The 20,283-nt window shown below is 41.5% G+C and overlaps 1 protein-coding gene across 1 annotated transcript in view; it reads left to right on the top strand.

The window, feature by feature from the left end:
- The window catches only part of LOC137783442 (astrotactin-2-like), a 218,803-nt gene that overhangs the window by 145,672 nt on the left and 52,848 nt on the right, over positions 1-20,283 (top strand). Inside the window, exon 13 of the mRNA XM_068573373.1 lies at positions 250-438. Coding sequence (XP_068429474.1) covers positions 250-438 — 189 coding nt within the window. The remainder of the gene's footprint in view (positions 1-249; positions 439-20,283) is intronic.

Raw genomic sequence — 20,283 nt, forward strand, 5'->3', positions numbered from 1 at the left:
GATTGTTTAAAAAAATAAGTACCAACCTTGCTTTTTGCACTGCCTGGACATAGACAGTGTTATTAACGTCTGTATTTAGCTAAGTGGGTGCTGTCCATGGATCGGCGGTACGTTTTTACTCATCAACCTTCCATTACATCTAATGTTCTTGCCAGCAACTATACATGTGTATCCTTTCACCTCAAGCGTGTATAGTTTCACATATATTGCCGAGTGCACATTGCATTGACAGCTTTTTCCTCCTCGTAGGTGTGTGCAGGAGTACAAACTGGCAGGGGATGGGCGCTCTTGCCTTTTGCTGTCAGACAACTGTGAGGGACCAAAATGCCCAAGGCAGGATGTCCACTTCAATGACACCCTGTTTGGTGAGATGCTACATGGATACAACAACAAAACCCAGCAAGTCAACTTAGGACAGATATTCCAGATGACCTTCCGGTAAGTACACACATTTACACTTGCACAGATGCACAACGATCTACATTTTGAGATTGTTACTGTCTTTGCAGCATATTGTCCTTTTCTTTAATCCGATACTGACTTTTCTCATGAATTATTTTTCTTTCTATTCTTTTGTCTTTTTGTCTCCACATTGAAAAGCATTATTTTATGATTTCTGCTATTGTAGATTATGCCGACTCTCTCTTCCTTTGAGACCTGTTGTTCCACATCTTTACTGTTCACATCTTTCTGCGTCTCCAAAGACACCTCATCAGGAGTAACGGTCGTCTTTTATCAGTTTTGGGTTGGAGGAAAGATAGAAAGCTTGTGAGCTCGGCGGAGAATCAGCAGTCCGGGGTTTGCTGTTGGGATGCCGCATCTGTGTTTGCACAGATGTGTGTGGGTGTGTGTGTATGTGTGTGCATGTCTGGGTCTGTGTGGGAAGGAGAGTGAGAAGGGGATGAGAAAGTGACGGTTGAGTGAGGATTGAGACTTATCCCATTGCAGTTGTCCCTAAACTGTCAGCCCTCTGAAAACCTGGCTCACTCTGATAAGTCACATGCTGTTTGTGGTGAAATGCTCCTGTAATCACACACAGATGATGATGGTTTATGTATGCACAACCAGCGCACGCACAAAACCAATATCTGGCTTTCTCTTCGCTTGTCTTTTATTCGCTCACACACACACACACACACACACATACTATACGTTAATGCTTTTTCAAGTAGCCATGAAATGCTTTTCATCTGTTCTGCCCTGCGGGGTCACAATCGTTGCGCTTGGCTAAACATAAGTCCTTGCGAGTCCTTTTGTAACGTATATTGTTGTGATTCCAGATTTCTGCAGCATGCACGACACACTGGATGCAACTTAGAACAAGTGAACAGTTGTGTTCCTTTCATACATCTGTGTAAATAATGATTATGAATAAATAAAAGCATGTAAGATACAGATGGATATAGTTGTGTATAGAGGCGTGTGCAGGGTGTTTTTCTGTCTACAGAGCTGCACCGAGCACATCATCATTAGAAGTACACATTTGTATTCAGAGGAGCTACAAAAAAAAGGATTGCGAGTGATTAAGATCACTCTGTGGATCTATACGAAAGCTGCTTTTAAGTCTTCTGTCAGAAATGTAGTATAATTCAAGTACAGTAATTTCACATCGTTCCTCAAAGTAACATTTAGTGTTGAAAAGTCCATGAAAAAGACACTTCTGCCTTCATATTATTTTATTCAGAAAATGAATGTCTGTCAGATGATGCAGTTTTAGATGACATTAAGTTGAATTTATTTACTAATAGACAATTGTGTCTGCATCTGTCCTTGAAGATGCCTTTGGGATGTGGGTGCCCTAAACGGTAAACTACAAGCTGCTGCATGTATCGAGTTGTTTTTAAAAGATGGCCAATAAACACAAATCTTTCTCATAGAATAAAATAGCATTTAGACGGAAACACTGGCACAGCTGTGTGTCCGTGCATTAAAGATATTTCAGCCTTTACAGCACCTCAGGAGCGACTGTGGCTCAGTGGTGGAGCAGGGTCGTCCTTCAATCAGAGGATCGGCGGTTTGATCCCCGGCTCCGTTAGTCCATGTGTCCTTGGGCAAGACACTTAACCTTCCTCCTGTGTTAGCTTTCTCGTAGCATCTCTTGTGTTAACGGGTCAGAGCCGACCCATGTCTGAAATCAGCTGTAAAATACACTACAAACTATTATATATCATCCAAATTGTTTTTCATCTCTACGTTACCTTGTTCAGCTTCCTTAGCCATGAAAATATTGTTGTATGTTTTAATATTTTTGGTGTGGGCCTTTTCTTTGTCAGGATAGCTCTCGATTTCAATTAAAATAAAATCGTAAAAATTAACCTCAAGAGAATTATATAAATAAATAAAAGGGTGTTGTGTTACATGACTATTACTGAGGGGTATTAAAACACATCTCTTAATAAAAATGTTTTCATTTGTTTTTCAATTTTAATAGCATTAACTTCAAGTCTAAAAAGCATTTTTATTTCAGCAATAGAACTTTAATACAAACACAAAATGAAAAGAAGAGCAAGTCATCACACAATATAGATTTGCAAGGTCAAAAAAACAACAACCAAATAAGCAATTCATATTTCTATAACTGGGTCGAAACCAACCCAAACACAAAGGTCATAATTTCAACCAGAGCATTTTATAATTTAGTGAAACATTTTAAATTGTTTTTTATTTTTATTTTATTGAAATAGAGGTTCCTGACAAAGTCAAAAAGCTGTGATGCAATCCCTAAAACATGTCGGTGACTGAAGGTTAACCCCATGACTCCCATAGCCGTGCTCACGGTGCATGTTATATAGTCCAGATGGAGGTGGAACCTCAGCCCCTCCCATCAGTGTATGAATGAGTGAATGACAACATGTAGTGTGAAAGTGCTTTGAGTGGTCAGAAGAAAAGAAAAGCACAATCCAAGCATAGTTCATTTACCGTTTACTTTGTCTGGCTGTGTGCTGGTTCACCGCATGTTGGAGCGCGGGCTGACGTAAGGAGGAATAGCATTTAAAGGGGGATTACTAACTTTGATCACCAAAAGAGCTATGAGCTAAAGGGCGGCTTAGAAGCCATCTTAAGAGAATTTCTACACATGACCGACACGTCTACAGCCTAATATGGGAGAGGACTGAGAGCATCATGCTCCCCATAGGTTCAAGAGGCTCAACCAGTTGGAGACTAGCCTTTAATACAGCACACAGGACACAGTTTGACAGACAAAACAAACACACAGTTTGAGTATTTTGAAAAACAAGAGGAAGATGACAGTGTTGATCCATTTGCCCTCAAACAGTGGAAAGCCCAGTGGGTCTTCTGCTTCCTGAAACCAGTTCTACACACTGGGTTGCATCAAACTACGGTCAGTAAAAGGATTTACACTCAAGCCAGGGCTCCAGTGGGGTAATATACACACGACACGTTTGAACTAGTCAAACACCTTGGCAGCACTGAGATGCACTAGACAAGCCATGAAAGATCTGAGCGTTTTTATATGGGAGGAAAAGTATATCGACATTGCACGCTCAGGGGGTGGAAAGAAGAAACAGTAATGTAATTGTTCATTGAGGGACATGTTTTGGCTCTTGTGGTTTAAAAAAAAAAAATCGAAATACATCAGCTAGTGAATTGTAGTGGAAGAAGCAACCAATTTTTAGTAATTCAATGAATTGGCCCACTTTTTTTTCCAGCCTGGAACTGGTTGGCGAGGTCTCAATCCACACCCAGCATCCTTCAAGTCCAATCCATGTGTTGCCAGCTCCCATCTCCCTCTGCTGCTCGATTTCCAAACATGCACATGGAAATTATAAATAGTGTCTCTTTGACAGACTGTCAATGTGCGTTACAACTCCAAAGATGCAATCTGGTGGTTAGATTGGTTGTAGATCCACCGATCTACATCAAAATGCGCTGATCCTTCCGTTGTCTGGCTTTATAAATTGGTCAGGCATTGTGGGTATTTATCTTCCTCAGAAGGTAAATCAGTGCTGCTACCTCTCATCAGCTTTTCGTGTGGTGCACTTACACTTTGTCTGCCGCATGATTTCCGTATAATACAGCTGACAAACTAAATTTTCTCTCCGGCACCTCAGACTCTGTTTTATTACACCTGCACAATTTGCACCTGTTCCTTGGAGCTAGAAACATTTCCATGCTAATTGCGAGATGCATACCTCGTCGCACTTATCATGTTCCCTGCAGATGGAGGCGCACTTCACCGATTACATGCAGATGACAGACAAAGTGCACTTCCCGCTGGATGTGCCTCTTCAGATAAATAACTGTCTGTAGGTGCAGAGTGCACCTGGAACGCAAAAAGCATGACTGCAGTCCGGCTTACTGTAAACAGATCCGCAGTTATTGCCCAGGGGTGCGAAAGAGGAAGAAAAGCTAGTTATTCTCTGAATTCATTATTGAACTGAATGTCAAACTGGGATGGGGAAAAAAAAACTTCACTAGAAGCTATTTCATATGCATCACCCTTCTGTTTCCATCTGTATATTATGGGCTTGATCAAATTTATTTCACTTAACATTTTGAAAGTCACATTTCTCCTGAGCTATTCATCACTCTAAGTCTAACCAGACAAGCTAAGCACACAGGAGTATTATACTTGACTCCCAGTGCCTCTAATTAAACATGTGTATTACTGCATGTCATCTCTCCAAAGTGCTCATTCTGCTTTTTCAAATCCACGGCGTCTTTTGTTAAAAGAACAGTCGCTTTGTCCTCTGAATGACTTCACAGCTCCCAAAAGAATCCAAATCACCCTCGTTGTATTCACACGTCCTATATATTTAGAGCAATATGCTATAGTTTTTGCTCTCGTGATTTCCTCCACGTCCCTCCGCGCCGTCTTTGATATGCAGATGCGACTCTTATCCCACAGCGACGCATCACTTTCATGCTCTCACCTCTGCTGTCGGCTGATTCCTTTTTTTCTTGAGCACACACACACACACACACACACACACACACACACACACACACACACACACACACACACACACACACACACTATTCCCCTGCACCTGCAGCTCAAAGGGAAATATTAGATGATTAAGATGAATTGTATGGTTTGATTCACAGCATCACAGGTAGTGTTTCAAAATGAAATATTACCTATGATGTATGACTGTATTGCATACATTTGGTTGAAAATTGAGCCCACTTCGCGCAGCCTTTTGAGGCAGAACAGGAGTTCATTTTGTAAATTGCTGTTATTAAATTACTAAATAATACAATGTTATGCAAGTATGCGTTTGGGTGATGAAGTTACATATGTTAATGTGAACATTACGGCTGAGAAAAATCCCATTACAACGTAAATGCAATGTCTCTATGTAAAGATATGAGTCCAACAGAGAGCGCATGTGTGGTTTCCCTGAACTGACAGTGGATGCAGGCCAATTGCAAGCTATCGTTTTAGTCTTTTTGACAGCACTTTATATCCTTCAGGTATTTAAAAACATACCAGCCTCTACAGTCAATTATCTAATCATGTATTTCTGGTGCAATCCCATCCTTTTTATTCACGGTCAGTGATCAGTGAGTCCGTTGGGCTCTTGTATGTACAAGTAATAACAGCTTGCCAATCATAGAAACATGTAAATATACACACACACACACATCAAATAAATAGGTTGCGAGTAGAGGATATGGATGTATGAAGGAAGGTTGAGCTGTGATATTGGGCGTCCATCAGTCCTGAAGAATACTTGTTTGGTCCTGTGGAACGACCCCCCACTCGCCACACACACACACACACACACACACACACACACACACACACACACACACACACACACACACACACACACACACAGTATGGCACTATATAAGAAATCAACTTGCCTTGACACGTCAGACAGGCAGCATTCAATGGTAGTGATTCATTGGACAGAAACAAATAACCAGATCCATAAAGGACATCGACACACTAACAATGTGCAGCAGGTAGTGGAGGAAAAAATACAAAACGCTGGTTTCCAGGCCAGAGCAATTTGAACTTTTAAAGTGCCCACAGTAGAGGTCGGAAGACCTGGTCTGATACAAGGTCTTTAAAAGCCATCTGAATCAGACATGCATGAATTGGCTTCTTTTTTTTTAAAGGGGACCTGGGCCCAAAAAGACCCAACAGTAATGTCACAACAAACACCTAACAAGCTGTGAAAGAGTAGCTATGCACATTATCTTTCTGTGCCCTTCTCTGCTCACACTCTCTGTCTCGCCGAGTAAAACACAATATTTTCCTTCCATCACCACACGATCAAAGCGGATAGATAGTAAGTCTGCTTGGATCCGCTTGGATATCCCACACATTGGCAGAGGGACCCGAGACCAGCTGCAATGGCACAGCCCCTGCCCAGATTTGATAATTGATAATAATTGTGTTCCCATACAATTTGCCGTCCTTCCGTAATGATGAAAATGCCCTGTTATTAAAAAGATAAATATGACAATCACATTTGTGTCTGTTTAATTTAAAAGAAAAATTAAAAGAAGTTGCTTCGTGGAAATATAAATATTTGATCTCGTCTGAGGAATCAGCGGTGGTCAGGCGCTCGTCCTGTGCTTTGTGCCTTTGTCCCACGGGCGCATGAATGCACCGCAGTTGAACGGTTGTTAGAAGTCTGGGTTGTGACACATGAGAGGCAGGTAGAAAAAGAAGCTTCAACCTGCTTTGTGAAGGTGACGCTGCCGATGTTGTCACTCTGATACCGAAGACACTTTTTTTTTTACAAAAGGAGAAAGATACAGTCAGGAAGAAGAAAAAGACAAAACTGCTTTTGATAGTCAGTCTGTGCAAACTCCTCATCACCGCTCACCTCTCAAACTAAGACGACACCGCAACATGAATAATTTGTGAATCTGGCAGCCCACACTTGCTCAAATGCATAAACACACCCACATTTGGATGTCTCTCTGTAAGTTCCAGTAATTATCTCCTCGGTGCACACACGGTATAGCTTCCACTGGGTAGTTGAGTCAACAAGCGTTATAAGGCAATTTCTTCCCACGTAATTAGCAGCCATGAGACAGTGAGCCAGACGGTTGAGGTGAAGGGTTAAGCGACTCAAGGTTGATTACAAGTGCGTTTGTCGTTCACTTCCTAAAGTCCTCTGCTCGTGCCTTTTTTTTTTTTTTTTGAGCTCCCTACATTGAATTTAGTGTTTACCTCTTTTTTTATTTTTTGCAGCACATATGTGTGTGGGCGTGTGGGACAGATGGGTGAACTCACGCAGATGTATATGAGTTTCTTGTTAGTTTCCAAACAATTCAAATAAAAACTTTTCAAAGATATGGTAGGTTGCTCAGATAAAAGGCTTCCAAATCATTTTCTATATATATATATATATATATATATATATATATATATATATATATATATATATATATATATATATATATATATATATAGTAGAAAAGTCCAAGTCCATTTACTCAACCTACAAAAAACAGTTAAGGGGGTGGCTAGCGGTTCTGTGGCTGAGATAACCCTGAATGATGTCATCCATCGGTGTTATCTCTGCTTGGGCTTTGAATCTATGGTCATGGCATTTGAAAGATGTGGGTGTTTACCAAGTTGGGAGAGTCTCTCGAAACGATTCGAGTGAGTTCCACCGTGAGAAGTGGATGAAGTCATCATAAGACAAAGACTTTTCCACCTACATGTTCTGTATCCGGTTTTGTGTCCCATATCATGTGGAAGGTAAAAGCGTGTTAATGCGGCTGTCGAGGATGTATTGCGATGGGAGTGCTACTGGAAGGACAAGACGACATGTGGAGGTGGTTGGATCTCAGCCAGGTGTTAATGCGCTCTTTACAGTCTGACCACATGCTTGGTAGCCTCTTCCCACTGCGTTGAGTGCAGCCTCAGAAAAAGCTAGACAACCTCTTCCTTGGCAAAGCAAAAATAGGTAAATCCTAGACAGCGACCACAAGAAAAATCCCAGGGAAGCTTAAGACCAAAATGAAAATGCAAAGCCCCTTGATGACACATCATTGTCTAAATGCAGTAACAAATCCAGATTCAGTTTGAATGCTAATACCAGGAGTAAATGGGGTCTAAAAGACAGGTAATACATGTTTTCCTGGGTGAAAACCCTGTGTTTGTTTGACCCATCCACCTCCCCTCCCAGTAAAGGCTTATTGGACTTTCTCGCTTCTTATACTCGTTATTATCACTTGCTCTGCACATCGCTGGTTGTGCGACGGCACTTTGATCGTATACAAAAACATTGACATTCAACGTATCTGCAGTTTGGAGAAACAACTTACAATTACATTTTTTCATTTTGCCACTTTCAAAACTGCAATTAAAACTCACCGATTTAAATCTGCTTTTAACCTGCGATGCTAGTTGTGTGCTTTTGTCTGGTTTCTCACTGTCATCTCTCTGCCTTGTTTATATTGTTTTATTGTTTCAGGTTTTTACCATGTAAAGTGCCGCTGAGTACCTTTTTTAAAGCGCTGTACATATACAATATATTGTTATTCAGAGGAGGTTCTTAAAGCTCCAGTGATTCCTTCATTTTTTTAGCTTAGAAGACATAAGGTGAGCCCGTTTGAGAGATTGCGGAGGCTTTGCGTGTGTGCGCTCAGCCATTTCCGTGGGTGTGTGTTTACCTTTGTGTGTGTGTGTGTGTGTGTGTGTGTGTGTTTGCTTGTGTGAGTCGGTGCACAAGCATAGACAAGTGTGATCACTCCTGAGGCTGTCTCTCTCTGCTCAATAACTCACATGGCAAGGCAAGACCTAATAGACCCTAGCCTAATATCAGCTAATGTCAGAGAGGCTTAGAGCTGACTACCTGCTGTTTGACTAGAGAGAGAGAGAGAGAGAGAGAGAGAGAGAGAGAGAGAGAGAGAGAGAGAGATGGATTGGTATAGGCAGCGATAAGGCTTGAGAAGGAAAATGAATAGGAAAATAAATGGAAAGAGAAAAGGCTAAACTAAAAGAGCAAAGCTGAGCAAAAGTTAGAGAGCGAAAAACTAGAAAAGAGTAACTGTGAGAGAAATGCAAACGAGGAAAAAACAGATAGCAGTAGGACACCGAATGTGGCTTCTTAAGCACGCTAGACTTTGAGGCAGTTGTCAAATATTGCATAGATGTCGTTAATCCAGCTGCAGAGTGAATGTGTGCAGGGAAGAGGAATTGTTTTCAGTGGAGTCTGTATTCCAAAACTCATTTCACATCTTTATTCCACATCAAAAGACAATGTTTAATTCTGTGATGGATCTACGGCAGATCATCAGCGGTAACCGGCATATAAGCGGCAGCCATTAGCTAAGCCAGTGGGGCACAACAGAGACTCACGTGCACTAAAATGCACAGCTGGGGCCCTGCTACATAAACAAAGCACAACGAAGCGTGCAGTAGAACACATATAATCACGTATAATCTGCTCAGGTAGAAATTAATCAAGTGTAAAAATACAGTTGAGTAATTTCTACCATGGCAAGTAGTTGTTTATGATTCATGCTTTGCATTTCAAATGTAGTACATTTGAGAGACTGAATGGAGATCATGCCATGCATCTGCATTATGTGTGGTTGTTGGTTGTAATTTTCCACATATCTGAATCATAATCATTTAAATGTTACTATGTATAGTTTCATTACATGTCGATAACATGATAAAACAAGGATCCTGATTCCAACTTGTAAAAAACGACCGGCTTTGGTGATGATCAAGCTCGTTCTGTCTGTCACAAACTGGGCCACACGGCCATGACAAAAGAAGAGGGACACACACAAGTGAGAGAGTGAGTGAGTGAGTGAATGAGTGAGTAACCAGAATCTTGAATACCAATCAGGATGGAGAGGGAGACCAGCTCAGACCAGAAGGCATTTTAATTAAGAGTGCCGCTAATTAGCACAGGTGTCTCTAATCTCCTGACGAGCCTCTGCCACGCCCACCTGCACACCTGGCCACAAAGGCCAGTGGCAGAGAGGGTTGGTACATGTCCATACATAAAACAAAACCCACACATACGTGCATTATTTGGTATGTTGTTGTTTTTAAAAAAATAAAAAAAAAAGAGACCGCAAGCAAACCTGAGGAATACCCCATTGTTCTTGTACCTTAATCAGAAAGATAATTATAGGCGTGGGTTCAGGACACAGTGGTTCAACTACTTGTGCGACTCCTCATGAACAGTTGATGTTTCTTAAAAGTTCTCTAAACCGTTGCTGTTCCTGTTTTAAGTGTTTGCCACCTGTAGTCCTGCAGAAGTAGTTTCACATAGTCGTGTTCAACTAAAGGACTAATTCATCATTAAAATGAAAGTGTATGTATTATTGATTAAACAGCCTCTTCATTTCTCCACTTAGAGAGTTCGAGACCATTACACAGAAACGTTGACACTCAATTTATCTCTCTCAAGGCAACCTTTACCTTATGAAGTTCAAAATTTCTATTTCACATAAATTATGCGTTTCACATAAAACGCAGACAACGATTTTGTGTATTTAATTCGTTAAGCTGGTGATGCTGTTGTGCGGTCGTGCTCGACTGATGAAATCACTTGCATGTGCAGCAGCCAAGTGAATCAATAGTCGACTGGAGGGTGAAAAATGAGAATATACAGCATAAAGCATTAAACCCTGATGATGGAGATGCATCACAGGGGGGTAGCTAACAATGCCAGTCCTCCAAAACTGCCTCCCTCTTTCACCGAAAGAAAACTGCATGGAGTAATTTGTGGACCGGAGCTAAACCCTGAATTAGTGGCTCGATGTTTTTAGTATTGATTAATGAACTACTGCTGCAGCAGGGAACTGCAGGGTGGCAGCACTTGTAATTTTGTGTCCCCTCTGGACTACTATCTGTCTTAACTCTTCCCCTTCCACATCCTTCTCTCCTACAACCAGGGTCTGCATTTTGGTGTGCTGCACATTTACCATTCATAAATTATTCATAATAACAATATCAATTCATAAATAGACGCTAGCTCCAAGCCATTTGTCAACCGTATGAAGTTTGCCACGCTGAGGATTCGCCCACACTCACCTCTGCAAGGAAGCAGGTAATTAGTACTTTTCTGAAGCGATTTCCTGCTTTTCAAGATTGGACTCCAAAAACAGCTCTACTTCCGTTCGTCATATCACATTGATAGACAGAAACCAGATAGCAAAATAGCATTTAAATGACGCCTTCATGTTATTCACATCACTCTTTAATTATACTGTAAAAAGGAAAGAATACAAAGATTTCCATGCTGTCTTGGTCCATTACTGCTGATCAAATACAAGATGATAAGACGTGTGATGAGACTCTCAAACGCATCTTTCATGTATCAAGGAGGCAGAAGATGCACCAGACCTTGATGAAAGTGCATTGGGAGTTGAAGAATGTTGGTTTTAGTGATGGATGTACAAGATACACAGTGGCACACTTGCCTAAATACACCCACGCAAATAAATACATCAAGGTCTTCTGTCAATTTCCAGAGCTAGTTCCTGTTGTGTGCTCCACTTTTTGGGGCAAAGACTCCCAGTTGTGAAATTTCACAGTTGACAATCTCCATCATAGCAGCGTAAAATTTGGCACTTTACTCAATTGTCCTTATCAAAAAGGCAGAAAAAAAAAGATTTGTTCTGTCTTTTGACTGCGTGTTGAGTTGGCTTTAAGTTGTTGGAATAGAAGACGGTCCAAGTGCTCTGCCTCTTGATTGTTGTGCCAAGTAAGGGAAGATAACCCCCAGTTGTAGTCCGTTGTCTATCAAATTCTCCAAAGTGCTGCTCGGCTGTCAGTGTGATGACGCCAGAGTGTGTCAGGAAGAGAGTTTTTAACTGCTGGTAAGGGGCTCCTCGTAACACTGTGGTCTCTCTGCGTGAAGAAAAAAAGAAATTGAGGGCGACGGGGAGAGGGGGAGGAGATAAAAAAAGAGGGAGACAGAAGTTTGTCACAACATACAGGCGCAAATGGCTGGTTTAGATAAAGTGAGAGTGCAAGTGGAGTAATACAAATTTGAAAAGCAATGGCTCTAATCAGTTCTGCAACGAGCTGGCCTGCATGCGCCCTCACTCTGCATTACCAAACTTCATCTCTATGGTAATGCTTCCGGCCACCAAGTTCATTTCCACAATTTCCTAAGGCCAACAGAGATATGAAGGTGCAAAAAAAAAAAACATGTCCACGAACACTCACATTGCATTTTAGTTGTGTGCATGACCCAGGGGAATGGAAGTGAGGTTGTGTGTGTGTGTGTGTGTGTGTGTGTGTGTGTGTGTGTGTGTGTGTGTTAAGGGGACAGAGTGACAAAAACAATAAGTTATGTAATATTGTAGAACAAGAAACAATTTGCATACCATCCCACTCGACGTGTCTGGATATCCCTGCGTCCAGACATATTTTATATCTAAATCTGTTGTGACTAAATTAGATTCCGTGTGAAACATGCCGCGGTGTAGTATTTCTGACAGGGGCGACAGTAATGACCGCTGATTTTGATTGGCCGGGCCGAATCCTGCTACTTATAAATTACTCAGTTGTCCACAGTGAAACTCGCGTACGAATACGAATGCACATGCACGCAATCTTCTGTCCAGGGACACGGAGCGTACTCTCCATCAGGGCCCGTTTCATTGACAGCATCTCCCTCCCAGGCCTAATCAATAGTGGCCATGAAGAGTCACCAGATCGCCTCCTCTCAGTGGAATCATTCATCAAGTGAGCAGTGGCTGCAGCCATAATGAGAGATTGTAACACAAGTCTCAAGGTAAACATCTCTGATTGTTTTATTGCGCTACGAATTAGCCGGTTTTCGGATGCCGTCCTTTAATAACTCTCTAATCCTGCATCTGGGGCCTGTGCCCCTGGGTGACATCGAGTGCTTTATCTTTGTTATGACTCATCAGACAGGCCCCACGCGCACCACACGTTTATTCAAATAGCAGATATTACAGCTATTAAGCGTATTACATGCAATTGGATCGGCCACATATTCCAGGCTCATAAATCTTTGATTGTGCGGTTCAAAAAAAGTGCTGGTCGACTTCTCGAAGGGGAAGAGGAGCAACATTTTAAAAGGACCAGTTGGATTAATTGATAATGTGATGGGGCAGGTATTCTATTCTGGCACAGTGTAATTAAGATCCATGTATTTCATCATGAATGTGATGTCCTACATTTAAAATAGCAAATCTGATCCTTATATTTTTAAATGTACTCTTTTTTTGTACAGTTCCATCCATCAAATGCTATCCACAACAGGTTATGATAATAACTGTTTGGAAAGTAACAGGGGCCCTGGATTTAATGTAGCAAACATCCACAGGAAGATGAATTATAATGAATACAATTGACCAAATCTTATCTAATGCAGTTCTTTCAGAAACTGCTCCCAAGACTATGAGGGCACTAAGTGGTGAGACTCTCAAGTCGCCATCGCCTGGATACACTCAGGATAAGAGTTGGGGTCAATCTTGACACTCAAACCAATTTATGAACAAAGACCTCCGTAAAGGTGAAGAGAACAAGGTTTAATGACCACACCGCTCCGGTTTTACAAACATCTGCATTCCTGAGGTACACAGACACATCCAAGAGTGAATAAACGACTTAAAGAAGCTCGATGCACTCGTTCTGCAGCTGAGATATTCAAATATGGAAGAATCAAATAGACTGTGTACATTACCTAGTATTAGGTAATGTGATGTGTATTAGTTAGTCATTGTAATCTTCATCATAATCTGCATACATCCATTGACTTGTTTATTTTATCATGTATTCATTTAGTTTCTGTTTAGTAGTTTATTAATGTAGTTAGTCTAATAACTCTAATAGATCCTGAATGTAATGTTATGTTACATTGGTTAGTTAAACTAATAGTGTACCATCATTATTTTATAATAATAAATGGGTTTATGCATCATAATTTAATTAACAACATATGTTGATATTAATTAATTATGAATTATTAAATCTGCTACCAGCAATCACGCAACATTGGCATGACACAAATTCAAATAAATACACCTTAATGGTGTTTGGTCTTGAGCAGAGATCTCTGAGACAGATGATTAATAACCTGTGCTAATAAAGTCATAATCTCTACAAATAGATTGTGATATGAATGTAAGATGTTCAGAGGCATCTTGGTTTCAGTACTATTGACAAATCACATTTGCGTAGGCTTTGGTTGCATAAAGGAAAGCGTTGGTTGAAATGCAACCTTGGAACTATTCGACTACGGCCTCATGATGGCAGCTTTCTATTCTCTTAAAATCAGCTTGTATACGCCGGCTACTTGTGAAACAACAGATGCCCGTCTCTCAACTGCAACTCCAGTCCGGCTTCTCAAGTCGCTGATCGAGGCCGTAAACAGGAACTGACTCAAAGAAGAGACGGTCTTGGTCCAGAAGTCTGCGGGTAAACCTGAACCCTACACAGCGTGTCTGTCTGCTGCCCCCGGACACTAAATTGTCTTCAGACCGATAGCAGAAGAGATCGTTAGAGTACAACAAAAAGTCTGCATCCGTAGATGCAACCAGAGGTGGGACGCCTGAAGGCGCAGCAGCTGGCTGGAAACTTTTGCAAAATCCAACGACAATTTGAGATGTATGATATTTTTAGATGGGCTGCATATTCCCTACATGAAGCCGTTCTTTGCATGATGCTGATCCATAACTATTGATTCAAACTCAAGTGAACAGACTTCAAAAGCCACTTTTGTGTATTATGTATATTTTGTGGTAGAGACAACTGTTTTGAGGAAGGCCCTTTTTCTTTTGTCTATGCTGCCTTTTGTTGCACACTTGTCTTTCAAATGCTGGGTAATTATCCCATTTGGTGAGGAACCCAAACAGCATGGCAGCCATAGAAATTACAAACACGCTGTGTCACGCTGGATGACATATTTTCTCTCGGTTATTAGCCGGTTCTCTTGTGTATGTGGAAGGAGAAGATTGGTAGGAGACCACTGATTAATGCACACCACACGACCATTACTGATCTTATGTACTCGCAGCTGTGCCAAGGTATATCTTTACAAAAAAACCATCAAACCCTCCGTAGAACAACAGGATGTTATCTTGGAAGATGTAGCAGCAGACGTAACACTGTCGAGTGCTTTTCTCTTTTTACTTTCAAAGTTTTGTCAAATCGGAGAGGCAGCCTTTGCCAGCATAATTTCACAGGGTTTCACACTTTTTTGTGTTCCAGTCAAATGTCAAAAGCAGAAACCCGATGTGTGTTTGTGAACATGAAAGATTGACATGCCTCAGAAATGTGTTCCTTTCGTCAATCCAGAAAGGCATGATGCCCCTTAATAGTTCAAGCAGAGGCATGTCTTCCTCTCCCTCGGCGTCTGTGCATCCACTCAGAATGCTGCAGCCCTCACGGCCTTCATAACTTCTCCAACTTAACCCTCCTCCTAACTGCACGGCACCGGCACCTAGTGGCTGTTCACACGCAGTTCAAAACGCTGTTGTGAGCCTCAATGCAACCAAGGGCACAGCCCCCCCTCCCCCACACTCCCACCCGCCCCCCACGCCTCCAGATCTTGACTCACCCCCTCATGTAGCAGTCTCACGCTCAGCTTCTGCTCCACCGTCCCTCCCCTCTCTGCGGTGAAGCATCGCTCTGCCCGGTCCCGAGTCTCCACCGTGTGGGCTCTTCTGCCCTCTGGCATCACAGTGGAGAAGTAATCTTTCCACCTCGGTCACAACTGCAAATCACATTCTGGAAACTCTCCCTTTTGCCTCCAGCTCATCTCTGAAGTCCAGCTCTGTGTCAAGCCCTGCTATGTTGCATCTGTCACACAAAACACGATAGCTAAACACGTGTGGTTGTTGTTACTGCGTAATTTGATTATCACGTGCTGTACCTGTGTAGTAACTGATATGAATTTCTGAGGGATCAACATGTCTTGCGATGAAGGATTTCATATTTTTTAGATGACATCGTTTGTGCAGTCTCACACTCGTTAATATTTTGCTTTTGAGTCCGACAGTGCAAAAGCAAAGGGATCCTTTCAGGCGACACATGAAGTGCAGCGACATAAACACACAGAAACATTGATGTTTCTGGACTGATCTTGATGCCATTAGTCTCCGTTTGGCACAGAGAGAGGGCAGCCTCTAGTGGTGAAGATTATGGCTGTTTTCCTCCTCCTGGAAGTGCAAAATCTTGAATATCAGTTATTATATCAGTTACTCAGTAAGTGGTCATTAAAGTGTTGCAGGATGCAGTTCCGTCCAACCAGAGCATGACTATTAACAAGTAATAGACTGGCATTCATATTTATATGGGAGGAGATATTTGGCCTTCAACTCCACCAATCTTGTTTCACAATTACCAACTCATATCTATAATAAATAGTGTTTTTATATCAAACCTTATCATTCTGATTGCTTAAACCAAAGTGCTATATTTCAACTCTACTCTTAACTCAAACTTAAGCATTACTTCTTTTTTTGACATTGCATTACTTCATTTATAAGGTTTTCAATCATTTGCATTTCTGCGATATGGCAGTTGGGGACTTATCGCGATGCAACTTTTTATCAGGCATTACACACAAAGCCAATTTAATGGAGTAATCGACTGAAAACTGGTAATTTGGAGGTGAGGACTACATGGAAATTGAAATTGCCTTTCAAACTGTCGTCTGTTTCTGTCTTTTACTTTTTAAAGAGGTACTTCCTCATTCAGCCTTGACCTGAGAAGGTTACACATGCTCAATTAGCAGCTGAGCCAGAACAGCAACTCTGATAATCAGAATATAGCCTTTGTAAGCTTAGCACCAAGGATTCGTAAGTGTATTCAATACGTTTATCCTCTGGGAATTAGGGAGTCTTTGTTAGTGCTTGCATCAGTCCACGAAGGCAGCCTCTAAATTAGCGGAAAAGAGCATCCTGCATGGCTTCGTTTGCTGGAGCAGTTAGGGTTCCTCATTGTCTGGGGAGCTGCTCGAAGCCAGGACGTACAGTCATCTCTGGAAACTATGGATGCACGTATAATTAATTTTCTCAACTGATGGGTTAGCAGCCCAACAATTGTTTCTAAAATCGTATTTCTGAATTTCACAGTGTCTTAAAAACCTGCAGAGTACAGCGAGACTCTGAAACAATGCACCCTCTAATTGGTTTCGGCTTGTTTAGCCAAAAGCTCACATGATCATTAGCGGCCGCAACAGCAACCCTTGTGACTTTGTGTGTGTGTGTTATCATGCCAAAATGCCACTGAGGTGGCTTTAACTACTTTACCAGGTGTTTGTTTGTCTGTGGACGGACTTTGTCACCATAATAGTGTCAAAATCATAAAAGATGCAGTCAACTTTGTTAGATCAAATGAAGGAGGCTGGAAGTAGGAAAGGTGTCTACACTTTTACATTCGGCACGGTGTGATCTCATCCCAAGACGGTCTTTAGTTATTGCTATTTTTGGCTAGCCTCTTCTTTGGCAGATGAGTCACAATGTTTAAACGACATGTCGGAAAATGTGACGGAGAAAGAATGAAGGATGTGATTTTCCAATAGCAGCCCTGGTGGAAAAGCACCAGTTGAGTCTTGAGGCAGCAGATAATGAACTGCGATGCTGAATGGAGTGAGTCTGGTTTAATGTCTCCTATCAGGGCTGTGGTGTGAGGATGAGCTTCCTACACGGACAAAACAGCACAAGAGCCAATTACCTCAGACAATGTTTAGATAAGTACCACTCAATATCAGTTACACAGTCACAAACTCAGACAGATACACTCACTCAAACTATGCGTCTCTATCTGCTACACACAGACAGGCGCAGGGATTTGAAATTAGGTGACTTGTAGATAGCCCTCATGCCTATTATAAACTCAGATGGACAGATACAAGCTCAAACACACGCAGAGACACAGAATTTTTTTTTCTTCCCGAAACTGACTTGTAGAAAGCTCTTATCTGCGCCTTTCACCAGAGTGCCTGTGATTTGGGAGGACAGAGCAGTTGTAGCTGAAAAGAGTGAATAGGAGACAGCAGGAAGAAGGGATGCAGAGAGCAAATGTAAAAGGGTTACCGCTGAGGACAACGCTCAACAAACAGGGAACAATTGTAACACTCTATTAAGGGAGAAATACTCACATTGACAACTGGCTGGAACAGACATAGGAAAAATAAAAACGACTATTATGTGAGACATGGGCCACAAGACTTTAATAATCATATGTGATATATTTATTCTATTTGAATTCAAATAGTATACACAGAGGGCAGGAAGAGACATGGAGTAAGAGAGAAATAAGGAGAAGAGAAAAACGAGTCGGAGCTTAAATTCATATGCGGGAACTGGTCTCGAATATTTTGTATCCCACCAGATACAACTAGTAAATCTTGTGTTTTGGAGACTTCTATTCAAATGGGAAGAGTTTGCCACTCAAGGAGGATTGGAGTCCTGTTTGGCCATGAGGGAGCCCAGTGTCCACCACCCGTAATGAGCACACACGGGTACTGAATGAAACATGAGTACATACACAAGCGTTGCCCAGCAGGTCCAGGCTCACGTGCGGCCGAGTGCTCGCAGAAGGTTGTTAATGCGTTAAGGCCGCGTAGGTGTGTCACATAATAGGCTGGGTACAGTACCGTGAAAGAGTATAGATGTTAATACAGAAGAACTAATCCCGTCTTAAACATTTAAATTTTTTTGTATTTCTTAAATTATGCAAATGAAGTCCTGGATAAAGTGTAATTGCTTTCTATGAATTTCAGCCACCTGTGTTAATCCTCATTAACGCTAGTATGACACACATCTCTGGCCTGAGCTGCTTATGAGAGCTTGAACAGATGACAAAGCCCATAGTTTACTGGAATTGCAGGAGTCAAATCAAACACAATGAAAATAATTGGGAATATGCATATGTCATCTCACTACAAAATGTATTTCATAATTTGTCATAGATGCGTTATTTAAAAAAAAAAAGTACATACACATGCTAAAGTGTTTTTGTACGCATCAACAAACTAACATCTAACAGGGTGAATTTATTTATAGGTATTCTTACTCACAGCAGACGTGTTGAGGTGGGTGTAAATAATAATGACTATTCCATTGAAGTCTCAATATTATTGCGTTAGCGCACAGATTAGCATGTCTCTGAAGCAAATTTAGTCATTATACAAATGCAAATGTGACGCTCCAAAGTGAGCTACATTAGCAATGGCCAGCTAACAGCTAAACCATATCATTACCAATTGTATAAAATGGATTTGAGCTTTCTTGAAAGACAAACAGCTGATTCACAAACTGCATTGACATATTTGGGTTGTATTGATATGAATGAATGTCTTCTCTTTTTTAAAACTTGCCTCCTGGCACATACACACATACACACACGCACATACAAACAAACACACACATACACAAATACCTACAGTCTCACTGGAACCACATCGACAGACATTTTCAGGATTGACATCTTGACTCTTGTGAATTTTGCTGTCTCACCACTTAACCTGTGCTAAAAAAGGGCCGATCCGACATCAGTGTACGCTTTCCTCAGATGTTTTCCCTCAAGGGTGAAAGAAGAAAAAGAAGAAGAAAAAGGTTAAGGACATTTAACGATTTGATGCGTACTCACTTGAGCACTGCAATGAGGCAGTACTCTTCACACTTTTATATCCTTCGAAATAGGGCAAGTTTTGTTTCTGAGCAATGCTACTACCCTCTTGTGTTTCGTTTTTTTTTCAACTCTGAAATGTGAAAAAGAAATAAAAGAAGAAAAGGAGCTCCTCGTAGAGTGTCAAGGACAGTCCACATCTGGGCTTGAAAATCCATAAAGCAACATATCATCTCGCTCGACGCGCCTCCAATGGCTCTCTGAGCCTCAGCGTGAAGCTGGCTGATTTAATTTAGCAATCAATAATGTTTTCTGTGAGCATAAGCCACGGTAATCTTTTTACAGCACCTCTTCGCTTCCTCTCTCCTCTCATCCTGTGCCCTTGAGTCAACCCTTGCATTGTAACACTAAGGCTGTGATTGCGCCTAACAGGCTTTGTGGATAGAAGAGGCAAAGAGAGAGAAAGAAATGAAAAAAAATGATATCGAGGAGAGTCTCTATGGCACAAGGTCTGCGCTCTGAGACTTGGTCCCATAAAAGTGGATTATGGGAAATAGGTTGCAGCTGCTTGCCATGCTCTTAGAATGCAACGAGGCCACTCATCTTTTTGACAGGAAGTGCTTTGGTTCGACCCGAGCGGTCCATCTATCGAACAAAAATGGAGCGGAGCGTTCACGATCTCTCCACTGTAGACTACTGTAATTCATTCATTTCATAAGTGATTGGTACATAGAGCATCTATTCAATCGTGTCAACGATGTGTGCGT

Source organism: Clinocottus analis, unplaced genomic scaffold (genome assembly GCF_023055335.1).
Source record: "Clinocottus analis isolate CAN_PGR_092001 unplaced genomic scaffold, fCliAna1.0.p SCAF_13, whole genome shotgun sequence".
In the NCBI taxonomy this organism is placed as follows: domain Eukaryota; kingdom Metazoa; phylum Chordata; class Actinopteri; order Perciformes; family Cottidae; genus Clinocottus; species Clinocottus analis.